Below are 26,205 nucleotides of genomic sequence, written 5' to 3'. Positions count from 1 at the left end.
CAGTGCTCATCTCCGTTTCCTAGCCGAGGGAGCCAGCGTTTGTCTGCAGACAGTCTCCGTGATCATGTGGCTGGCATGACTAAGCACCGCAGTGCACGGAATGCTGTTACCTGCCCACCGAAGTGGTACCTGTTTATCTACTTGCATCTGCATGCTTTCGAACTGCAAGGTTGGCAGGAGCTGGCACAAAGCACAGGAGCTCACCACATCTGCGGTTTCAAACTGTCAATCTTTTGATCAACCAGCCCAGCGGCTCAGCGGTTTAACCCACTGCACCCCAGCAATGTTGAATTATGGAGAAGAAAATACTGTTATCAGAATAGTCTGGGGGCTACCTTTCAATATCTCAAAAGAAGTTATACAGAGGCAAAAAATAACAACAACATCTTAAACCACAGATTTAATTTGTACTCTCTGTTAACTAGCTGAATAAACAGGATTGAAATGGCTATGATGGATGCAAGCAAGTTCAGTTTCCTCATGTTGCATTTAATTATCAGCATCCTGTATGTGCGTGTATGCGTGCATGCACGCAGGCAAGTGTCTGTACTGTGTGCCATTTCATATCTGGCAATTTGCCTGTACATTGACGGTCACATCTTCCTCTGATTAGCGTGGTGAAGAAATCCCCTCAGCAGTTAGGCAGAATGGCCAAAGTGGTATGTGTGTGTGAGAGAGAAAATGCCATAATTTAATACAAATGCTGGTGGGGGCTGAGGTGCCGGTGAATGACCAGGAAAAGGACATTGGAGGCGGATAGCTCCATGAAAAATTTGATGCAGCACACAGCTGCTGCAGAAGAAGCAAATTCTATGTTGGGGAGAGGAATCGTAAATAAAACTGCCAGTGTTGTAATGCCTTGAGACACTTCAGGGGTGTGACCTGACTTGGAATATTGTGCACAGTTTTGGTCATTGTACCTCAAAAAGGATGCTATACAGCTGGAAAAGGTGTAGAAAAGGGAAACCAAAATGTTCAAAAGACTGGTGCAACTCAAGGAAGAAAAGTTATGATGTCTTTCATGGATCCCTGCCTTGTCGTGGTGAAGGGGCTTGCGTAGCTCAATGAAGCTATGAGCTATGCCGTGCAGGGCCACCCAAGACGGACAGGTCATAGCAGAGAGCTCTGACAAAACGCGATCCACTGGAGAAGGAAATGGCAACCCACTCCAGTATCTTTGCCATGAAAACCCCATGGACAGTACCAAAAGGCAAAGAGATATGATGCCAGAAGATGAGCCCCTCAGTTCGGAAGGTGTCCAATATGCTACTGAGAAAGAGCAGAGGGCTAGTTCTATTAGCACCAGAAAGAATGAAGTGACTGGGTCAAAGCCAAAAGGACACTCAGTTGCAGATGTATCTGGTGGTGAAAGGAGAGTCCGATGCTGTAAAGATCTATACTCCATAGGAACCTGGAATGTAAGATCCATGAATCAAGGCAAGCTGGATGTGGTCAAACGAGAGATGACAAAACTGAACATCGACATCTTAGGAATCAGTGAACTAAAATGGACAGGAATGGGTGAATTTAATTCAGATGACCATCAGGTATACTACTGCAGGCAAGAATCTCTCAGAAGAAATGGAATAGCCTTCATAGTCAATAAAAGAGTAGGAAAAGCAATACTGGGATACAGTCTCCACAATGACAGAAAGATCTCAGTTCAAATCCAAGGCAAACCATTCAACATCACAGTAGTCCAAGTCTATGCCGCATCCACTGGTGCCGAAGGGGCTGAAGTTGACCATTTCTATGAAGGCCTACAACACCTTCTAGAATTAACACCAAAAAATGATGTCCTTATCATCGTAGGGAATTGGAATGCTAAAGTAGGAAGCCAAAAGATAACCAGAATAACAGGCAAGTTTGGCCTTGGAGTACAAAATGAATCAGGGCTCAGGCTGGTAGAATTTTGTCAAGAGAATACGATGGTCATAGCAAACACTCTTTTCCAACAACCCAAGAGACAACTCTACACATGGACTTCACCAGACGGTCAACACAGAAATCAGATTGACTATGTACTCTGCAGCCAAAGATGGAGAAGCTCTATACAGTCAGTAAAAACTAGACCAGGAGCTGACCGTGGCTCAGATCATGAGCGTTTTGTTGCAAAATTTAGGCTTAAATTGAAGAAAGTAGGGGAAAGCACTAGGCCACTCAGGTATGACCTAAATCATATTCCCGATGAATATACAGTAGAGGTGACAAATAGATTTAAGGAATTAGATCTGATATACAGAGTGCCTGAAGAACTATGGACTGAAGTTCGCAACATTGTACCGGAGGTAGCTACTAAAACCATTCCAAAGAAAAAGAAATGCAAGAAAGCAAAATGGCTGTCTGAGGAAGCTTTATAAATATCTGAGGAAAGAAGAGAAACGAAAGGCAAGGGAGTAAGAGAAAGATACACCCAATTGAATGCAGAATTCCAGAGAATAGCTAGAAGAGATAATAATGCCTTCTTCAATGAACAGTGCAAAGAAATTGAAGAAAACAATAGAACAGGGAGGACCAGAGATTTTTTCAAGAAAATTGGAGATATGACGGGAACAGTTCATGCAAAGATGGGCATGATAAAGGGCCAAAATGGCAGGGACCAAACAGAGGCAGAAGAGATTAAGAAGAGGTGGCAAGATTACACAAGAACTATACAAGAAAGAGCTTAACGTCCCTGATAACCACGATGGGGTGGTCACTGACCTCGAGCCAGACATCCTGGAATCTGAAGTCAAATGGGCCTTAGGAAGTCTGAGCAACAACAAAGCTAGTGGAGGTGACAGTGTTCCAGCTGAGCTATTCAAAATCCCAAAAGACGATACAGTTAAAGTGCTACATTCAATATGCCAGCAAATTTAGAAAACTCAAAAGTGGCCACAGGATTGGAAAAGGTCAGTTTACATTATGATCCCAAAGAAGGGCAATGCCAAGGGATGTTCAAACTAAAGCACCATTGCACTCATTTCACATGCTAGCAAAGTGATGCTTAAAATCCTACAAGCTAGGCTCCAGCAGTATGTGGACTGCGAACTACCAGAAGTACAGGCAGGATTTCGAAGAGTCAGAGGAACTAGAGGTCAAATTGCCAACATACACTGGAGAAAGCTAGGGAGGGATCCTGGAGAAAGCTAGGGAGTTTCAGAAAAATGTCTACTTCTGCTTCATTGATTATGCTAAAGCCTTTGTGTGAATCAGAACAAATTGTGGCAAGTTCTTAAAGAGATGGGAGTACCAAACCATCTTATTTGTCTCTTCAGAAACCTATATGCAGATCAAAAAGCAACAGTGAGAACTGGACATGGAACCACTGATTGGTTCAAAATTGAGAAAGGAGTTTGGCAAGGCTGTGCACTGTCTCCCTGACTATTTAACTTATATGCAGAGCACATCATGAGAAAGGTGGGGCTACATGAATCACAAGTTGGAATCACAAGCCGGGAGAAATATCAACAACCTCAGATATGCAGATGATACCACTCTAATGGCAGAAAGTGAAGAGAAACTAAAGAGCCTCTTAATGAGGGTAAAAGAGGAGAGTGCAAAAGTTGGCTTGAAACTCAGCATTAAGAAAACTAAGATCATGGCATCCGGTCCTCTCTCCTCCTGGCAAATAGATGGGGAAGAAATGGAGGTAATGACAGATTTCATTTTCCTGGGCTCCAAGATCACCCCAGATGGGGACTGCAGCCAAGATATTAAAAGATGCTTGCTCCTTGGAAGGAAAGCTATGGCAAATCTAGACAGCATACTAAAAAGCAGAGATGTTACCCTGCCGACAAAAGTGCGTATAGTCAAGGCTATGGTTTTCCTAGTTTCAATGTATGGCTGTGAAAGCTGGACCATAAGGAAGGCTGAGCGCCGAAGGATTGAGGCCTTTGAATTGTGGTGGTGGAGGAGACTCCTGTGAGTCCCTTGGACTGCAAGGTGATCAAGCCGGTCAGTCCTAGAGAAGATCAACCCTGACTGCTCTTTAGAAGGCCAGATACTGAAGATGAAACTCAAATACTTTGGCCACCTAATGAGAAGGAAGGACTCTCTGTAGAAGAGCCTAATGCTGGGAACAATAGATGGCAAAAGAAGAAGGGGACGGCAGAGGATGAGTTGGCTGGATGGAGTCACTGAAGCAGTCGGCATGAGCTTAAGTGGACTCTGGGGGATGGTGGAGGAAAGGAAGGCCTGCAGGAATCTTGTCCATGGGGTCACAATGGGTCGGCCACGACTTCGTAACTAACTACAGCAACAAGCTTAGAAAAGAGGTTAAGCAGGGCATGATAGAGGCTGATAAAGTTATATGTGGTGTCAAGAAAGTACATATGGGGATATTTTTTGCCAGCTCTCATAACACTATTGGGTCATCCAAAGAAACTGAATGGTAGGTAATTCAAGACAGATAAATGGTAGAACTTGTTGATTCTGTGCCTCCTTAAATATGGAGCTTGCTACCACATGATGTTGTGATGGCCATCAGTTTGGATGGCTTTAAAAGCCATCCTGAGACCCACTGGGTATTGGACTGGGTAAAAATTACCCAAATAAATAAATAAAACAAAAGGGGATTAGAAAAACTCATGGAAGAGAATGTTAGTGCATCAATGGCTATAGCATACAGCCATCACTGGTCCCAATAACTGTAAGCTTCTTCCAGTACCAGAAGCAGCATGACTTTAATTTCTAGGTGCATGAGCAGGAAACTGCTATTCGCTGATGTTCTGCCTGTTCGTGTTCCACCAGCAACTAGCCAGCATCTGTGGAGACACAGTGCTAGACTAGGTAGACTCATGGTCTGATCCAGCATGGCTCTTCTCTTGTTCTTAGGCTCTGTCTCAGGGTTGATTGGTGTTTTGAATGGTCTTACTATCACAACCTTATGTGGGAAGGCAGAGGTGGACCCTATCCCAGGCATGCCTCCCTCCAAAACTTCTATGCCTCCATGACCATTGGTACTCCCTGAGAGGCTTCCAATCGCCTCCCTCAATAGGTTTATAGAGACCCACAGATATAACAGTGGTTCCCTGCAGCACTGGTACGTTATTGACCCACATGTTGTACCTTCTGTTTTAAGGGGTCAAAGCTGCAGATGCCAAAGAGCTGAAGTTAATTGCTTCTCAGCCCTCGCTGAAGCATGTTTTTAATGTGGCTAACTTTGATGGCATTGTGGATATACAGAACGAAATCGTTTCACAGGTGTGCTCAGGGGTTGATGAACAACTGGGTGAGCTGATCAGTGGAGAAGAAGGTAAGAAAAAGATTCACAGCTAATTTCATCATTGTATAGACATTCGTCCAATCATGGTGATGATGTCAGTTTTTAGGGGGGATGTTTAGGGAGGGTAAATGCTGTAGCTCAGTGGTAAAGCACATTCTTTGCATGCAAAGTTTCCCAGGCTCAGTCCAAAGCTGGCATCTCCGGTTAAACAGGGTAAGGTAGCAGGTGATACGGAAGACCTCTGCCAAAGTCCCTGGAGAGCCACTACTGGTTAGAATAGGCAGCAATTTACTAATAGTCTGGCCCTGGCTTCCTACATTCCTAAACTGTTTCTTACTGGAATGCAAAAGCCATCTCCAGTATACTCAAGGGTTTGTGCAAGTGAAACGGGAATAGTTGAAGGGAATGACCTTTTGTTTATTCAGATAGCTTGAATTACCTCATGCTACCCTGTAAACTATTTTGGGACTTAACTCAGTCGGTAAAGGAGTCTGCTGTATGAACTGGGGGCCTGCTTTTAGAGAAATGCAACTTATATCTGTTCTAAAAGTTAGCTGCTGATCTCTTTGCTTTTGAAAAGCATGTGTGTAGCTGATTTTTTGTTTTAATTTTTCAGCTATAGAACCTCCTTCAAACCTTGCAGCCACACAGGTCTCCTCAAGATCAATTAGGCTCACTTGGTATCCTTCTCCTAGTGAGATAACTGGGTACAAGGTGGACCTCATTCCAATGATAGCCGGTGCCAAGCAACAGTCTCTAAGTGTAGGGCCTCAGACTACTGCTGTCAATGTAAAAGATCTTTCTGCGGACACAGAATACCAAGTCAGTGTGTATGCGATGAAAGAACTGACTGCCAGTGAGCCAGTGACTATAATGGAAAAAACACAACCGGTGAAGGTTCAAGTGGGTAAGTCATTGGCTGGCAAAATGAACTATCATATGTTTGTGGTGGAATTATACTAAAAGCAAAATGCCTGCAGCTTTTTCCAACCTGGTGCTCTTCTGATGTTTTTGGACAGTAACTCCCATCATGCCTGACCACTGGCCTTGGAGGCTGGGGATGATGGAAGCTGAAGTCCATCATGCCTGGAGGCAGCAGGTTAGGGAAAGTTATATTACTGAGAAAGTCTAGTTTCAGTAAAGGACAATGTTAAATTTCTAAATAGCTAAAATTCCTTAGCAACATATTCTCTGGGCGGCCATTACAGTATAAAATCAACAAATACCCAGCCACTAGTGCTTAGAGTAGGCAGCCCTGTACAAATAGTCTGCATATAGTAATAGCCTGACCCTGGCATAAGGAAGCTTCCTACATCCCTAAGTTGTTATTTTATTGGGAAGCAAAAGCTACCTCCAGCATACCCAAAGGTTTGTGCTAGCCAAACTGGAATATTTGAACGAAGTGACCTTTTGTTTGTTCAGATAGTTTGAATTCCTCCATAGCTATTTCTTTCAGGTAAGTCAATGGAAAATCTTTTGGATTTGGCAATAGTGGTATAAGTGACATTCTATGCACCTTTATAGTGAACGGAATTCTCACTAAATTCAATAGGACACACTCCTGTGAAAATGTGTATAGGAGCCCATTGCATGTTGCCCTTCATACATGAGAGCAAAAGCCAGTGAAGAGAATGCTGCATGTTCATCCATGTGCATCCCAATCGAAAATGTATCTCAGCAGTAGAACGGATACGTAAATTGAGGAATGCGACATGGATGCCTACACTGAAAAATTATATGGGTTGCAGAAGGATGACCAAGAATTATTGAATACCTAGAAGTATGTTCCTTTTTGGATATTTTTATTAGAAAAATAGAATGAAAGTAAAGAACTATTCTTTTAAATATGAAAATGTCTTTAAAGTGATTGTATAGTGTGCATTTTTGAAGAATTATTTAAAATTTTCAACAGTCATGTGGTCTTCTATTGTAAGCTCACAATGTACTATTAATAATACAGATTTGTCCGAACAGGATCAGTCAATTCATACATTTGAAGTGGCTTCTGTATAAGTAGTGTGAGGATACAAAAATGCTGCTAGCCTCTGGTGATGCCTAGAGAATAAAGAGTGGTGAGAACATATGAGCAAACAATTTGTGTGGTCTTTCCACCTCAAAAGTGGGGAGGATTCCACAAATCAAATTGCTGTATCACACATTGTGTAGCAGGCCTGGTAGATGCATGTGGGTATCCCATCATACCTAGTGAAAAGAGGCCAGTTTTTTAAAGTTACTAATACCACTAGAATTCACTCCTCCAGAAACATTGGCCATTCAAACAAAGAGACCAGTAGCAGTTTCAGAGGTTCCAGAACTTGGGGGCCCTCTGTCAGCTTCCAGATTGCCACCATGGTGGTAATCATATAGGGTTAGCAGACTGTACAGGCTGCTGATTAGACCAGGAAGTTGTTTTTGTTAGCAATATTGGTTTTTTAATCAGAATAGCACAACTAACTTCCTGTTTTCAGAAATACAGGAGCAGTATGGCTGCCCATTTAGTAGCAGATATCAGAGCTTGTGTGGCTTAGTGGTGAAGCATGATTGCTGGGTCAGACCTTGCCTCACGCATGAACTCAACAGGCAAAGCACTATCTTTTTGTGCCAGCACCCTTACAGTTTGGGGACTGATGCAGATCATGATGATGTGACATGTCCTAAATGATTTAAAGGGTAGTAGAAATGCTATTTTTAATTACTTGGAATGATAATGTTTTGTCTTGTATTTTATTGTTGTATGCTGCTTAGAGAGTCTTGTCAGTTATTCAGCATCCTATAAATTTAAAAATAAACAAACATTCTTCTCCTTTCATTTTGCAGAATGCTCACAAGGTGTGGATGTAAAAGCTGATATTGTGTTTCTGGTTGATGGCTCCTACAGTATCGGCATTGCCAATTTTGTTAAAGTGAGAGCATTTTTGGAAGTGCTAGTTAAAAGCTTTGAGATTTCACCTAACAAAGTCCAAATCAGCCTTGTCCAGTACAGCAGGGATCCTCATACTGAGTTTACTTTGAACAGATACAACAGAATTGAAGACATAATTCAAGCTATTAACACTTTCCCATACAGAGGTGGATCTACAAACACTGGCAAAGCAATGACCTATGTAAGGGAAAAAGTCTTTGTTACAAGCAAAGGTGCAAGAGAGAACGTCCCAAGAGTCATGATTCTGATTACTGATGGGAAATCATCAGATACTTTTACTGAGCCTGCTATAAAGCTGAGGAACTCGGATGTAGAGATATTTGCAGTTGGTGTTAAGGATGCAGTACGGTCAGAATTGGAAGCAATTGCTACACCACCGACGGAAACCCATGTGTACACAGTAGAAGACTTCGATGCTTTTCAGAGAATATCCTTTGAACTCACACAGTCTGTTTGCTTACGAATTGAACAGGAACTTCAAAAGATTAAGAGGAAATGTAAGTAGTCTTTGCCATTTAGAAATTTATGGGGGAAATGTTTATGAAAGTATCTGGGCCAAATGTTACTACATGTATTATTTACTGCCACTCAAAGGGTAATGGCCACACTCATAGTAAAAGAGGGCCAAATAATATTTTTAGAAAAAACTAAAAGCTAACAAGATCTTACAAGTCAGTTTTGATGTTTACATCTCTAATGCCAATTTGCCATTTTGTTATTGGGAAACATTTAGATCCAAAATTAAGCTTAATTAAATAAGTGTGTAATGAAAAGGAAAAAAATAATAGTAAAACCTATTTAGTGTTGTTGTCATTCTTGCTTTTCTTGTTTTAAGTTGTACTTTGGACTCTAGTCCTATTGATACAATATTTTATATAATGACCAAAATGATGTTAAATGCTACTAGATCTTGCTGGTTTCAGTGGGAAACAGATGCTTAACTGTACCCTTGAAAACAATTTGGTTTGAAAGTGTTCAACTTTGATCATATCTCTTGATAGTGCTTCTTTTGAATTGTCTAAAGTAGTGAAAGCCCCTAGAAGACAGAATCTGACCAAGCCATCCTAAGTAGTCTAACAGGAAGGGGAGTGTAAGTGGAAGGGCGATGAAATAGTGGATCTTCTGCTTTGGGTTGACCAGAGTAGGCATATTGTGTACAGAGAGGCTTTGCTGGGCTTTTCAATCTGTGAACTTTTAAATAAAATAATCCCTCATTGAAAGCAATGGGGAAGAAATTTGCTTGACCAGCTTCAGGCTGTTGTAGCTGAGGGTGCTAACTGAGTCCTTCTCAAGGAAACAGAAGAATTTTGGATCCAGTATGTCCAAAGGCAGTCTGCCTGCCCTTGGAATGCTCTGTTTTGGGGCTTACCAAATGTAGGAAACATACCAGTGGTATATTTATGCCTGTGGAATTTTATGTGGTCAGGTCTACGGGGTAGGCGGCCCTCTTTCCAATGGAGGGGGGCACCCAGCCTATCTGTCCCAGGCAGTTGTACAAAGGTAGCTTTCCAGCTAAAAACCATTATTGCAGACTAAACAACTTGGATGCTGACTAACTTCCTGTGAACTGAAGGGCTCTTTCCATTCACCACAGTGGAACATTTTACCATCGGAAGGGGGCGGTTCTTCCTAGTTCTCTTATCAGCTGCTCCTGCACTATTCTACACTACACTAGCATCCCATTGATCTCCAGAACCAATTTTGAAGGAACACAAGGGACTGCATGGTGAATGGAGATTGGTTTGAATCACCTCCACTCTTGCCATGGTTGGGAGTGTGCTGTGAGAGGGACCCTGCTACTCCCACAGATGGAGTGTCAGTTAGGATTCAAGCCAATTTCTCTAGGAAAGGAACTTCCAAGGTTGTATTCCATGGAAAGTGGGTAATAGTTCTTAGTGTAGTATCTAGTGCCTTCAAATTTCTTTGAATGCTAGGTCTAAGTATGTACAAATAGAGACTGTTTCTACATCTTGCAACTGCAGAGAGCCTGGACACAGTGTGGTCAGATTTGCTGAAGAGAAAACAGATGGGGTCAGGTCAGGGTTTTCACTGCCAATCAGATGGGACATACAGTTGTGGTTTCCTTCAAAAAAAGGGGAAAAAAGAAGTTGCTTATACCAGAATTAATCTTTCAGATTAACTAATGGTGGACTCTTATGCATGTCTAGACAGATAAAATTGTACAACTCCCAGTATGCTTCAGCTGTAATTGTAGGGCTTTCCCCTGTTAAACATGAATAAGATTGCATCCTAAATGTAGTGTATTTACCCAGTGACATAATCCATTCCCAGTACAGATCTTGGATAGAGCACCAACAAGGATGTTAGTTTCTAGATCACTTTAGAGTTGTTACAGTGTTTTGATCTAAAACCTGCAGCATTGCTGCATGGCGTATTCGTATGATTGTTCACATATTGGAACTAAGACTTGAGAGAAAATAATGATGACTACCCGCTATGTGTACAGCAGAGGTAAAATCTGAACCAGGCACTTTCCTAAATTAGGCAAGTCCACCTTATTCGTGTATGTAAAAATGAAGCAAATACATGAACAACAAATATGGCTGCTGGCACTATGTCATGATTGGCGGAATGTTTTTTGTTGTTGGTTTAGCTCAAAACTATTTGCTTCTCAGTGACCCTTACAATACTGCATATCTTACTTGACAGAAAAGAAATGAAAGAATTGATTCCAAATCCCAATTCTGTGGTGGTGATTTTTATTGAATGCATCCCTCGTGTGTTACCTGGTGTTCCAGTCAGTGCAGATGTCCCCCAGCAACATCTACATAAGCTTAGGCCAGGCATGGTTGTGTGTAAAGTACCTGTTCATGTGCGGAGCATTGTGTGGATAGTCTGCTTATGTGCTTTAGTCAGTAGATGGCACTAGACTGAGTTATACTTGGGTGAAGATGGGAGCTTCACGTAATAGTTAATTGTCTAGTTTATTGACTGCTGTGTCTCCTAAATGTAATGACAAGCATATTCTTTAGATCTTGCCCACTGTCTGATATTTTGTCTAATTTGTGCTTTTAAACAACCTCACTGCCCGACTAATGATTAATAGTCTAGTAGTATTGATTTGGGGGAATCATTGTATTTGAACAAAGCCAGTGGAACAATGTGAAAGGCAGAAAGGGCTTGTGAATGTTCTTTAAATCATCTTCATTTCAAGGTTCTTTTTGGTGGGTGGATAGATGAAAGAATAAAAACCATGTTAACTTTACTTTTGACATAGTTTCCTAGTAATGGCAAGTCTGCATAGTTCTGAGTAAGGACATAGCATTGCTATTATTCAGCATTCATGGAGTAAACAAGGGGATATTTCCAACTTGACTATGCGACTTGAGATTTCAAATCTGTAGAATCAGCAGCTTTTGTCATGGAACGCCGGAAAGCTAGAAATAGTTGGAATTTCTGATCTGTGTCAGCGAAAGACTACTTCATATATGCTTTTAGGCTTTAGATAGCCTGGTGAACAAGACAAGCAAATCAGCATCCTGTTATTTTTTCAGCATATTTACTGAAGTTTTATCAGCTCATGATTTGCTGACTAGATTTTTATTTTCGACAGCTTACTTACCTGCAAGTAATCTGGAGTTTTCCGAAGTGGATTCTTACAGTTTCAGAGTTAGCTGGTCTCCAGCAGGAGCTGATGTCTTGTCTTACCTTGTCAAGTATAAAGTGGCTGTTGAAGGAGAGGAATTCATTATGTCTGTACCAGCTCCAGTTACTAACACAGTCCTTACTAATTTACTACCGAAAACCACCTATGCTGTCAGCGTGATTGCAGAATATGAAGATGGTGATGGGCCCACCTTGGATGGAGAAGAAACAACTTTAGAAGGTATCACTGCTATTGTCCTGCTTCTGTTCCTTTCTCCTGAAGAACAAAATAGAGGCCCAATGCATGTGTCACACTTAATATTCCCAGAATGAAGAAGATCTTGTGGCAGAGGGAGGCTGATGTAGGGAGAACTTCTTTAGATATTTAAGTCCCGAGCCAAACCACCCAATATTTTGGTATTGGGTGGTTTCTTTCCTATAAGATAAACAAACATTGAATGATTTGCATTTATTTCTTTTATAGTCAGGGGATCACCACGAAACTTAAGAGTAACTGACGAAACAACTGATAGTTTTAAAGTTGGATGGTCACCTGCTCCAGGGAATGTTCTCAGATACAGAATTTCGTATAGGCCAGTTACTGGTGGGGCGAGAAGAGAAATTGCTGTCTCAGCAAATGAAAGAGCAACAACACTGCAGAATCTAAAACCAGATACAAGATATGAAGTCTCTGTTACTCCTGAGTACCAGTCTGGGGCTGGAAATTCATTGAATGGTCATGGAAAAACGGAAGAAGGTAGGCATATGGTATAATGCTTGCTGCATGAAGGACATTCTCACATAGGACATTATGGTAGTAGGCAATAAGAAGCATGGTAAATTCAGCTGGTATCCTGATACATGAATCAGTGTCTGTTTTGGCAGCATGCATACTCTACACCTTCGCATGTAAAGCCTTTGTTGTGTGAACTGGGTTTAGCTTTGTCAGTCTCACAATGAAGAACAGAAGTGTCTTGCTACCCTTAGCAGCGCAGCAAAGCCTCAGCCACGTTCTTTGCCTAGTGATGCCTTTCTTGTTAGATATACTGATTTTTGGTATCACTTAGATTTCATTCCAAAGGCCATCTTCCCCCTGAAAAATGCCATTGTTTCTTTGGCTCTCACTGAAGCATCGTGTTTCTCCAAAAATAAGCCTGAGTCTTATATTAATTTTTGCTCCAAAAGACACACTAGGGCTTATTTTCAGATGATGTCTTATTTTTTCATGTACAACAATCTACATTCATTCATGAACAAAAATCTACATTAAGTCATGTACAAAAATCTACATTTATTCAAATACAGTCATGTCATCTTCTTCAGGAACATCATCATAACTCTTCAAACCCCAAATTGTGTTGCAACAGACGTATTAAATGGGTCTGTCTGGCTGATGATCTTAACTGGGGCTTATTTTGCGGGTAGGGCTTATGTTATGAGCATCCTGAAAAATCATGCTAGGGCTTCTTTTCTGGTTAGGTCTTATTTTCGGGGAAACAGGGTAGCAACCTCCAGCTTTCAAACCACATTAGATAGTTGTCCTGATTTGTTTGCCCATACTGAAATACTATCCTGTGTCAGTCGCTTACATTTCTAAATATTGGTCCCGTCATACTTAATTGCCACAGATACCTTAAAGACAACGAAGTCCAATTTCTGTAATGTCCTTTGTATTATCTACAGTCCTGGGAAGGCCAAGAGACTTGGAAGTTTTAGATCCTACAACATCCTCACTGAAATTGACTTGGAGATCAGCACCTGGCAAAGTACAGCGATACCTTGTAACATATACTCCAGTGACGGGAGGTGAAACGAAAGAAGCAACCTTAAGTGGAGAAACTACCACTACAGTTCTCAGAAACTTGGAGCCAGGGACAAGATATGATTTATCTGTGACTGCCCTTTATGCATCTGGCGCAGGGGATGCTCTTCTTGGACAAGGCGACACAATTGAAGGTACTAACAGCTGGATTTCACAAATTATGATTGGTATAACCAAAGATGTTTTGTGAATGCATATCCCCCTGCTGGTTGGTAGCAAAGGTTTCTTAGTAGCCAAGAATCAAACCTGGTTTGCATATAATGCTTTACTGTAGTTTATCTAACTCATTGCTAACCCATGGTTTGTTGCCATACCCATGGCAAACAAACAAACTTTTTCCCCCTCAAACTTTGGATTCTTTGATTCCTTTCTCTGTTGCCACCTCCCTCCCAGTATCCCAAATATGCTTGAGAAAGGACTGGTATATAGAACAACTGGCATTTGTTAACATGCTCACTCAGCACCTCTATACTCTGGCAAAAAACTCATGAACAACTTACGGTTCTGAGGTCGCATATAATGACAACCCATGGATTAGGTAATCCAGAGTTCAGAACTCAGCAAAAAGAAAAAAAAAGAGTTCTTTTTGTTCATAGCTAACAAACCATGTTTTACTGTGGCTAGGTTTGCATATCAGAACAACCAAGAATTCAACAACCCATGGATTAAATAAACCATGGGTTAGCACTATGCATGAACCAGGCACTAAACAGCAGTAGTAGTACTAAGGTAGTATACAGACTATCCAAATTTACTAAAGGAAAGAAATGATAATTTTCCTAGATTTTATTTTGTGTAAACTCTGTAACATGATTAATTTTTGGATTACATCACTAGGAGATTTAGGAATATTTTTCCATGGCCAGTTTCTGGGACTCCAGAAAAAAGTCTTGGCCTGGCGCCAAAAAACAAATAACGATGGCGCCAGGCAGACCTCTCTGGGGAGCGCATTCCATAAGTGGGGTGCCACTGCAGAGAAGGTCCTCCTCCGGGTACTTTGCTTCCTGTTATCTTTCACGGAAGGCTCCCAGAGGAGAGCCTCTGCTGCTGATCTCAAGGGGCAGGAGGGCAAATATGGACGGAAAAGAAAATTTTAGGAAAGAAACTTACTTGGCTTCCACAAAGTACCCTCTTCTACTCATTTGTCTGCATTGCAGATGTGGAAAACGGCAGTTGCAGCCAACTCCCCTACTAAATATTAAGTTCCTATTTACAGAGGGCTGTTTCTTATACTCCCACTTTATGGAATCAGAGGCTCTGGAGACTATCCCAAAGGGCTGCTTCCATATGCCACTCCAGCCTGTGATAAGAACATAGAGAAGCAAAAAATGCAACTGTCTGGAGAATTCCATATATGTCTTGTTGTAAGGATTTAGAGCATAACTATTTAATACTTCTCTTAAAAGATCCTGTCACAATAGCAATTAACAACAAACAAAGAAATGAACACACCCCTGTAACAAAACCAGGTTGCTCTACTGAGTTTTTGTGCTGCATCTAATACCGTAGTAAAAAAAATCTGTTCATTTAGGTCATATGCTGGGATCCAAAGAAATCTGTGTGTGTTCACAGAATAGTGCCATGCATGATGCATGAAGTAGGGAGTGGGCAGTTTCTGATTACAGCTCATGTATTTTTGTGCAAGAATATCCTTAAACTCAGGGGCATCTTCAAGGAGCACAGGGGACTGCTACTGGGAGGGAGTCCACCATCTCCCTTTGTCCGTGTTAGATGGCACACAACAATTTGGATCCCTGTCACAATACATTAAAACAACAGCTATTTACCACAATAATTTCTGAATTTCTTTTCATTATTGCTTCAACTTTTAATACACGCAAGAATAATGATTTCTAACCCTGTTCAAAACTCTGCCCTCCCTTTTCTTTCTGCACTTAATTTTGTTTTATATCTTTGCTTAATGTGAAAATTCAGTTTTACAGCTAAGGCATACATAATTACAGATTCTTCTATGTAAATTAATGCTTGTTTGGTCATGCACCAAAGATATGATCAAGGGCTACACAACTTGCCAGAAATTATCATTTTCTCATGTACAATGCTTACCTTGATTTGTTAACTGTTAAAAGAATGTTCCATAATTTGGGAATCCATTCTGTTTGTTTCAGTGGCAGAAGTGATGATTTCTATAATTTCTATGTATATATTTTTTAAAAAATGCTTATCCTCTGGAATGTGTTTATTCTACAGTTGGATAAGAAAACTTTGCTGATATGTATAAGATGAATTTTTGGCGCTCCTGAGAAACTTTTGCTCTTGGGCTATTTTATGAGAAGAAATGAATGCAATTCTGTGCACAAAAATGATATGTGGACTGCCAGAGGAGACAAGGCAGTGTTTCTAACTTGTCACGATTAAAATTTAGCAATACAGACATGGAACAGGTTCTCTCTCCAACCCACCCCAAATACTCTTAGAGCAAGCTGGCTTCTATGGGTGGGATGAAAGAACTGTAGCTTTATTGTGTGAAACAGAACAAAATTACAAGCTACACTTGGAAGAACAAGGGGCGGAAAGCAAAAAATACTTGGAGAATATAAGTAAGAATGAGATTCATTGTCACAAGGAGCCAATTTTTAAAATGCGCGTTCATGAGAAATAACTTATGAGAGTCATAGTGATGAAGTTAGGAACAAGTTTCCATTAAGTTCTTGAGTTACGAGTAAAAGAGATGCACAATTAGCGGGGTTGCCATTTATGAAGCAGGGAGGGACATTCCCTGTCTCAGCTCTCAACTCAGGCATGCTTATTCCTCAGGGCCACCTGTATCTGGCTATTATGAGGCGTGAAAAAGAAGGATATTTTACATTTAGGCTGAAATCCCATGCTCCCTTTCCTCAGACTAAGCCCCACTCAATTCAATAGGCTCTCCTTCTGACTAGACATGTATAGGGGCTGTGCTGTTAATTCTGAAAATGAGAGCCAGTGTGGTGTAGTGGTTAAGAGCATGGGACTGGGACTCAGACGATCTGGGTTCTAGTCCCGGCTCAGCCATGGAGCCAACTGGGTGACTTTGGGCCAGTCACAGACTCTCAGCCCAACCTACCTTATAGGGTTGTTGTGGGGATAAGATGGAGGAGGAGAATGATGTAAGCTGCTTTGAGCCCTTTGTAGGAAAAAGGCAGGATATAAATTGAAAAATAAATAAAATAAATAAATAAAATATACACAGGGAGGCCTTTGAGCCTTGGCTAGAATCTGTGTTTCCTGTATTTTTGCCAAACATTTCTGTGAACCCAGCTAGCTTATCTGTACCATGAGGGCTAAACTTTCTGGGCAAAGAGAATGATTGACATGCTTGCTTCACTGTAAAAAACACACCTGGCTGCCCTCTTTTTAAAACTTTGAGGGTTAGTTGGCTCTTGTTGATGACAAATAAAATGGTATATGTAGAACTGTAGGACCAAACTACTTGTTTCTTTAAATGTGTTATTGCATTTGACATGGTTGGATTTTAAAACAAATAGCTGGGAAGTGGAACAACATGTCCACAGTGGGCAGGAATGTGGAATTTAACTATTTCATTCCTGTTGTGGGTCCTCCTAGTGCAAATAGCAGCTTGATATGTATGGGTCGATTCGTCAGGATTAGGGCATGGAGTGGAAAGAGAGTCCACTACTGTCCCAGTCCTGGTTCCTTCCCAACTCCAGAAAGACTTTTTTTGTTGATGTGTTTAGCATAATGAGCAGGGGATGTTTGGGGAGTGGGCTAGCTGAGTATTTATATACCTTCTTACCTTTGAAGCTTAACCTCTGCCACTCTGAGTGATCTTTCCCTTCACTTTGAAATAGCGTTCCTGCCTTCATGGCAAATTATGGGCAGGGGCATAGCTTCATAGGTGTGATGTTTCGTGTTTCAGACCTCTGCACTGATCCTGTGGAGAGTCACAAATGTATATCACCAGATTAACCATATAATCCAGGATCTCATGTGTCTGTCTCCATTCTTCATCTAACCATCCTGGTCCTAACTTTTTTCTCAAGCCCAAGTATATTCTGTCACCTGGAAGCTGCTAATCGTTTGGGAGTTAAAGGCTCCTAGAAGTTGGAAGGATAACTTAACTTACTGGTGGGCATCTTCAGTCTTGCCATGGTTCACATTTTACATAGAATCGCCACAGTCCACTATTGCATTTAATTTTATGATGCAAAAGTGTACAGTCAGGGTCTTTTAAAGAACAATGGTGTTAAGTAATCTTAAATATGCATTCTTGCTTAACAACTAAAGAAGTACCTTGATGGAAATCAGATGAAGTCTGAGGAGTCCAACATTCTTTGCAGGAATCCAGCAATGAGCAGAGATGAGGTGGTCTACCACAAATTGGTCAGTGGTCCACCAGTGGAGTTCATTTTACTTTACACCCACCCATGGTTTAAGCAGCTCTATGACTCTGTTAATAAAGTATAGGATTTTCTTTGATAACAGATGCCCTGTAATAAATGCCTTCCTGATTTTCCTCTGGCCTGTTACTGCTTTTCATTACTTTTGGTGATGCTAGATCAACTGCACATTATGGCACAGTCAGCTTAAAAGAGAAATTGGATATTTCACCTCATTGTTCTTCCTAAGCCACAACCCCCCTTGAGCTTTTCCATTTGATTTTTTTTAACAGAATCTGAGCCAAACCCATGGGTCATACACTAGAAATAAGACATAATGGTAAACCCAGCAATTGCAATGAGTGGAAACCCAGTAAATGGCTAACAGTCAAATGTTTCTGTGAGCTACTGTTTTTCTAATCTCTTTTTCCCATGGAGAGGAGGTGGTAAGAGCAGATCTGGCAAAAACTTTCTTGTTTGCCTTGAGGTATAATGTCAAATGACAGGAACATGCTGTATGCTGCCTGCTAAATAGATTAGTTTGAACTGAATATAGGGTTGCTTTTTTCTGTAATTTTGAAAGAAAGATAAATGTACTTCTAGGTCTGGCAAATAGTGCAGGTGCTACAAACTGTCATCTATATAGTTATTCTCTCAAACTTGACAATTCTGCTCTGCCTGGAAAAAAAGAATCTCCTAGCACTGTTCCCATGACATTACATATATGCTTGAGAAGCAGAGCTTGTTTACCATTTGTTATTCAGAACAATTCAGCGAGAAATTTAATGATTGATTTACAAATAAGTGAATCAAATTCTGAACTTGGCACAATCCAGCAATTCACTATTATTGTTTAAGGAATGACCTAGGTAGGTAAAAGCTGACTTGTTCCTATTTGGTTTATTGTATTATTTGTACTTGTTTATTTATTAATTTTATTTCTATACCAGCCCATAGCTGAAGCTTTCTGGGCAGTTTACAACAGTCCATAAAAACAAAACAGAAAAATTCAATACAAATAATGTAAAATCAGGGTTAGCACTAAACATTTTTAAACAGCTAAGACATACAGAAAAAAATGACTTAGTAAATAGAAAAATACCTGGGATGGGTTATCCCTTCAAACTTGTGGGCAGCCAAGTAAATATTTAAAAGCCTTATTAATGTATTAAACTTGTATTCAGCACTCATAGTCCTCTTGGGCTCGCTAGATGGATAACAGGCTGTCTTAACTGTGGTCTGAAAGGATGACCTGGTTGGCACCAAGCAGGCAACAGTGAGGAGGTTGTTCCAAAGATGGGGAGCTACCACAGAGCTACCTCTCCCCTTGTTTTCATCCACCAACCTTCCCTCAGAGTAGGTTCTCAGAGGCTGAATGCAGTGTCTGCATGGATTGTGGTTGGGAAAGGTGCTCCACAGGTGTTGTAGCTTCAAGTCATGGTAGTCCCAAGGCTCTATAGTTTAAAACCAGCACCTTGAAATGGGCCCACACTCCAGCAGTGGAAGTAAGCCCAAACTGGACGTACTGGTCCTAGTTATTAATCTGGCTTCCTAACTCAGCATTTTAAGAGCAGCCCGACATAGAGTGCATTGCAGTAATCTAATTTAGAGATTACCAGAGCATAGGTTACTGAAGCCAGGTTATCCCTGTACAGAAATGGGTTTAGCTAGCCCACCAGGCGATCTGCGTTCTGACCCATGCTCGGCCATGGAGCCAATTGAGTGTCTTTGGGCCAGTTGCAAACTCTCAGCCCAGTCCTCCCTCACAGGGTTCTTCTTGTAGGGATAACATTGAAAGCACCAGGACAAGAATGATGTAAGCCACTGTGAGTTCATTTAAAAAGGAATAGGTAGGATATAAATCTAATACATACATACAACCTGCCCAGGTTTCCACCTTCTACTGATGGGCCCCTGACATTGCTGTTTCAGGTCTGTTTATTCTGAGCCACTTACAACTTTTGGCCGATAAGATGTGGCCACCTCACAAGGCTGCCTTTTATTGTTCTTTACCCAAGGGCCAATAAAAGTTATTTTAGAATGACAGCACCCCCCCCCCCCCATGAGCAGCAATCGGCTTAGTCCATTCAAGCCCTTTATCAGTCCAAGTATCAGGAACATTCTGAGCCAAAACAGCAGACATTACTTAAAATGTGTGTCTAGTAGCTGTTCTCTTTTATTTCTATTACTACTACTACTAATGTGGGGCGCTCAGTTGAGATCAGGAATTTTCTTTTGGTGTAGCAAAGGGCCAAAGGTACAGTGCTCCTGAACAAGTGTAACCAAGGCTTTTGTTAGCAGACAAGCCACCATGCTCTGTAAACTTTGCAGAGGTTTGAGGCCTAGTGAAGTATGGTTTACCTCATATTTCATTTTCAGTTGAGTTATTTAATCAGAAGTTGTAAGTATTCATAAGTCTAAACACTATCTTTCCCCATTTGATGATGATGAAATGTTTCTTCACAATTGTGCAAAGGTGTGTAAAAGCGGCAAAAACAATAGATAGCATATCTTCTCCTTAGAAGGATTTTTCAGAAGTGCCCACAGTTAACTTAGAAATGTTTAAGAGATAGAGATCCTCCTACAGCCTGAGTTAGTACCAATGCCAGTGACATTTCCTTACAATGAAGTTTTTAGCATAACATAGGAGCGCTAGGCACATGTTTTGAGTTGCAAAGTGCTTGCAGCATACAAAGAGACTTTGTGTCTGCCCAGGAGATTTAGTGCTGTCTCATGCATTATTTAAAATTATACATTCTTAGTTTTTTGGATACTGACATTTTTAGGAGACATTTGCCAATTGTTAAACAATCATGTCACTTGTCCATTCTGTGGGAATGCCATATTTCTAGGAAAAAACATATCATCATAGAGGAAGTGATCTGCTCCACATGAAAACTGTAACTGGCTTCTTCTAAATGCTTCTAGAATAGAATGGTTTATTGCATAACTTTTGGAATATTATGTAATAAGGGAATTGTTTTCACTTTATGTCCATATTGCATTTTCTCTAATGGGTTAAACCCTTATCAACTATTCTGGACACTTCATATGGGTCCTCATGCAACAACCTAAGGCTACAATTCTAATTATTTTTAATTGGCGCTAAGTTTCATTCAACTCAGTGGATGAGGCTTCTAAATAGGCATATATCTGATTGTGCTATAAATCAAACAGTTATGACGTTTTCATTGTCAGTTGAATGTGTGGCTACACATAAGCCCTAACACTTAGTGCATGATTGTCTCTCCTGGTGTTTCATTGTACCAGGAAGCAGGAAAACACAGGGGTACAAGAAGCAAGCAAAAAAGAAAAGCAAAGAATAGCAAAGCAGGAATCATATGCCATGGGAGAATCCTACATCAAAACCATTCTCACATGTGTGCAAGATGCGCCTGTTCCTCTGATCCCATGGTTACCACCATCTACTCTCAAGCAGTCTCTTCAAGAGAGCCAGTGTGGTGTAGTGGTTAAGGCTGTGGGACTGGGACTCAGATGATCTGGGTTCTAGTCCCCAGTCATCCATGGAGCCAACAGCATGACACTGGGCCTGTCACAGACCCTCAGCCCAACCCACCTCACAGGGTTCTTGTTGTGAGAATAAGATTGAGAGGAGAAGAATGATGTAAGGCACTCTGAGTTCTTTGAAAGAAAAATAGGTGAGATGTAAATCAAATGAATAAATAAGCAGTGCAAGACTGGAGAGGTGAGAACTGGCACAAACCGGAAACAAATGGAGTCTGGATGCTGTGGCCTGATCTGCATGATGTCCGACATTATGCATATTTACAGCTTTTGTTGGATATAAGTCGATCTTAAGCTTTGTGCAGAGTAGAATTTCCACATAACATAAATGGCGTTAACAACTAGCATAAGAGTAACGTCTAAATTCAGGCACTGGACCTGCCAATTTCTGTCTTAATTCTGTGAGTGCTTTTTAAATAAATGTTGGCACCAGCAGTGAGAGGTGCATCTTGTTTCCAGAGAATATACTTCCTGGCACCTTTCCAGAATGTGCCTTGATTAGTTAATGGGACAAGGTGCTAATCAGCCTAGAGGCCTTTTAGTTCATTGTCTGCACAGGGAATCATTGGTGTAATGATCTATTCTTCCCTGTAAGCTTCTTAGGGGTGTTAGTCTCCCCCTTTCTCTTTTGAAATCCATGTTCCTAGCCTGTGGACAGTAGTAAGTAATGTCAGGAAATGAGTTTCTTGTTTTGTTTTAGTTATGTCAAGGAGATGCCTTTGCCATAGTTTTTGTGATTTGCAGGTGCACTATGACACAGAGTGAGGACAGATTGATACATTAATTTGCCTAAGTCATCACTATATCCATGTTTTGCCATAATTGGCAGAGCAGGAGAAAACAGGTATAAAGAGATTGCAGATGTACTCCTATGCATGTTTATTTTTCTGAAGTTCCTAGTATATTTAATGGGGCTTATTCTCAGGTAATTATGCTTTGGGTTGCACTTGAAAGAAGGGGAAGAGTAACATAGGTAGGACTGTAAAGGACAGTGTGATGAAGAGCAGTGGGGAAAGAGCTGTTGAGGTGCAGGGGTTAAAGTGCTGGCTTTGGACTTGGTTAATTTGGGTTCTATAGTATTAAAACAGAATTAATAAAGAGACAAGGAGCTATTAAGGAAGCAGAAGTAGCCTGGTTGGTGGCTTTATATGGACTTCCTCTTTCTGGAGGTTTTGCACTCTCCAGAGATATTGCCACCACGTTTATTTTCTTTCTTCTGCCTCCAGAAAACACAGTGGAAATTCTCAAAGGTACTGTATTTTTCCAAAGATGGTAGTCTTGATGCACAGGAATGGCCAAAACCCTGTGTATATTTAATTAGTTGCTGGCTGTCGTGATCCTAATAATGGGCAAAGGTTAGTACTGGCTTTGACTTAGCCCATTTAATGTAGGAAACTGTTGGCTGGCACAACGTGCACTATTTGTTACACATCTAAGGTGATTAGTAGGTTAATGACTTTATCAGGGTCAATTGCTGTGGTTAGCTTGCAGTTATTGCTTAATACTTTGAAATTAATTTATTAAACCATCCTTTGAAATTAGCTGAATCAAACGAACTTACAGAATTTCTGCTGACACGGTGAAGGAAATCTATGCTTGTGCCTCAAGGGATCTTTACAGGGATTTAATTCTAGGGAACATTTGTAGCTAAACTTGTTCATAGTCTGATGTTTTAGGATCAGCCTTGAGTCTCCTAGTAATAAGACGAGAGCCAGGAATTATAGGAAAACTACTTAAATGAAGTTATTGTGTGTGGCTCAGTATAATGGAAACAGTAGACATGGAAATAGAATTTTGGAACATTCACATCTAGATGGAGTTAGGCCTTTATAAAGCTCCCCAAATGGTTTCCATATTCTAGTGTGCATTATGCTCTGGCAGAGATTAAACACTAATGATTTCCAGTACATGAAAGGTGGAGTTTCAGTTGCTTCTGGAGAGCTTGAACACTGTCATTCAACATAAATTGTTTATTGTGGTATGCTGCAGACAAAGGAATTGCTTATCATGTTGATAACACCAGTGAATGCTCTTTTATACCTGCTGATGTTCTGAGCAAAATAGGCTGTTAAGACAATTTATAATTAAAATAAATAAAAACTGAACATCAGCAACAAAGTAAGCAAAACAGCAGCTAGAAAACGCCAAACAACAAGGATGTCAAAGCAGCAATGTCAGTGTCAAAACAGGTAAAAGTAATATCAGCCAGTTGGACCAAAAGTCCTCTGAAGCAGAAAAGCCTTTTACCGTTTTGGTAATCATCCAGGCGCGCAGGATGCCTGATCTGGTGCTCTCCAGATGTGCTATATTGCAACTCCCATCTTGTGGTCTGGGTGAAATGCATGCTGGGGCAAGAAGTCCCGCCTTCAAAGACAGGATGATGAGATCTGAACTAGCAGTGACTGAACAAGGAAGTGTATTGGGGTGGTAGTGGACAGCTTGATGAAAATGTCATCCCGTTGTGCAGCTGCTGTAAAAAAGGCAAGCCCCATGCTAGGCATAATTAGGAATGGAATAGAACTGCCAAGATCATACTCCCCTTCTACTCCCTTATTCTCTTTGGTGCAACCACACTTAGAATGTTACGTTCATTTCTTGACACTTTTCCTAAGGATGGGCATTATTGAGTTGGAAAAAATGCAGAGAGGGTGACAAAAATGATCAAGAGGCTGGAGCAACTTCCCTGTGAGAAGTGGCTACAGCAAATGGGACTGTTTAGTTTAGAAAAAAGGCAAGGAAGAGAAGACATGATGGAGATGTTTAAAATAATGTATGGTGTGGAGATAGGGGAGAGGGAGAGATTTTTCTTCCTCTCCCCTAACACTCCAATCCAGAGTCATCCTATGAAACTGACTGGTGGGAGGTTTAGGACAAAGTAAAGGAGTACTCCACACAATGTATAGTTAAACTATGAATTTGCAGTCATGGGAAGTGGTGATTTGGGTGGCGAGGGACTGGACAGATTTATGAAGGAGGAGACTACTTGCTGCCTTTGTGCTGGCTGCCTGCTTACACCAGTTGCTGAGGAGCTTGGGTGGATGGAGGCCTTGCACCCACCCTGCTGGAGGGATCCTGTGGGCAGCTGGTCTGTCACCATGTATCTGGAGTACTGGACTAGATGGACCTTTGGTCTGATCCAGCATGGCTTTTCTCATGTTCTTACGGTTTCCTGAGTTGCAGTCGAGCACATCTGGAGGAGTCCTGGTCAGGAAAGACTGTTTGGAAGCATGAAACTGCAGTGCCTTTCATAATTGCCCTCTTTACGTCTGAAGGAAGGAGCACTGAGAATAGAGACTCATCTGATGATCTACCCAGATGGGAAACTAACTGAAAGCCATTGGAACTGTTTCAGAATCAGAGTAATATGCTTCCAGTGGTTGGCACCTGTCTGTAAGCTGGGTTGTTTCATTCTGGACCAAATTCCAGGACAAGTTTTATTCGGTCCCATAGTGCATCTCACATTTCCTTGGAGCTCTAATATCAGTAATGGAAACATTTGGCCTGTAACTCTTAGAAATAATCTCTTTTTGGTTGTCTCGAAGAATTCTTGTGAAGAAAAAAAATACACAGTAATAGATGTAGTTATACATTTATTTGTTAATTTGCTCTTTGCACACTGAAGTTAAACCTTGTGTGTCGTAATATTTACTTAGCACTTAGGGGACATTTACATTCAAAATGTATTTAGAATCAGGGTGTTATTCACTGTGAATACATTATACATTTTCTCTCCTGGAGGAGAATATATGAAAGTCACATTTTCTTTCTTAGTAGCAAAGATGTCTTGTCAGCATTTCCCAGCAACTTGAGGCCAACATTTTCCACTTAGTCTTTGTGGCTTCCTTGGAAACCCAAAGTGCTATTTTATTCAATACAAACATAGTATGTTTAATAGCTCAGAATATCTTTGGCTTCCTCAATTCACATATTTTAGTAATTGGCATAGATTATACTTTATTACAAATAAATTACTTTATTCCACTATCTAGTGTATATTCTCGTTTAGTTGATAATTATTTCAAACGTACAATTATTTTGCAGTGTTTCCAATACATACTGTTAGGTATAGCCTTCCAGAGTTAATTGCTGAAAATGTACTGTATCTGCAGATACTTTAATACTGAAGTCATGCTGTGGCAGAGACTAGAAGTGAAGTAGCCAATGTAAAGTGGTCTCTGTGTTTATATTATATTAAAATATGGAAAGTAAAGCCTTTTATTATGAGACATCTGCACATTATATTAAGACAGTTTTCCATATTTTCTTTCCATTTGGATTGCGTTCATATTCTTTACTTGAATGAAAAAGCCACGTTTTGAGAGCAGAAACTTTACAGAGGAATGAAAAAAAATGTGGTGTAAGTTACTTCCAGCCGCTTTCAGTCTTCCAGGAAAATTGTTCTCCTGGGGTTCAATTTCAGGCCTAAAGCTCCACTGAACTAAATGAATTCAGTGGGATTTTAAGGGTGGAAATCAGGCAAAATCTTGAACTTTCATCTGTGTTAGGGCAAAGCAATATTGTATATTGCTGTGAAGTTGAGTATACCCCTTGTGAGTATATAACACATCAAGCTTACTATAAAGTTACATCTTTAAATCCCTGTTTGTGCTACCAGTACTGACTCATAATCTTTTACATGTGCATGTGAGAAACTTACGGAGAAAATGGGATACAGAGATACATAGCTATGCAAAGCACATTGACAGTATATCTTACTTCTGAAACCCTTGTGTAAACGTTTTATCAATTTAAACAGGGACTTCTTCACATTGCTTACTCCAGA

The 26,205-nt window shown here is 40.7% G+C and overlaps 1 protein-coding gene across 6 annotated transcripts in view; it reads left to right on the top strand.

Annotated features, from left to right (window-relative positions):
* COL12A1 (collagen type XII alpha 1 chain) overlaps positions 1-26,205 on the top strand; it is a 137,550-nt gene that overhangs the window by 18,331 nt on the left and 93,014 nt on the right. For 4 of the 6 annotated variants that reach the window (XM_044421608.1, XM_044421610.1, XM_044421609.1 and 1 more), the window contains exons 8-13: positions 5,063-5,236; positions 5,823-6,113; positions 8,024-8,626; positions 11,704-11,976; positions 12,220-12,492; positions 13,419-13,691. The exons of 1 other annotated variant lie outside the window; for it this stretch is intronic. In XM_044421608.1, coding sequence (XP_044277543.1) covers positions 5,063-5,236; positions 5,823-6,113; positions 8,024-8,626; positions 11,704-11,976; positions 12,220-12,492; positions 13,419-13,691 — 1,887 coding nt within the window. The remainder of the gene's footprint in view (positions 1-5,062; positions 5,237-5,822; positions 6,114-8,023; positions 8,627-11,703; positions 11,977-12,219; positions 12,493-13,418; positions 13,692-26,205) is intronic. One more of the 6 variants, XM_044421613.1, reaches the window with a different exon arrangement.

The sequence above is a fragment of the Varanus komodoensis genome, unplaced genomic scaffold (assembly GCF_004798865.1).
Source record: "Varanus komodoensis strain SLA01 unplaced genomic scaffold, ASM479886v1 scaffold12, whole genome shotgun sequence".
In the NCBI taxonomy this organism is placed as follows: Eukaryota; Metazoa; Chordata; class Lepidosauria; order Squamata; family Varanidae; genus Varanus; species Varanus komodoensis.
The sequence above is the reverse complement of the archived record's forward strand: the minus strand, read 5'-3'. Positions and strand labels throughout refer to the sequence as shown.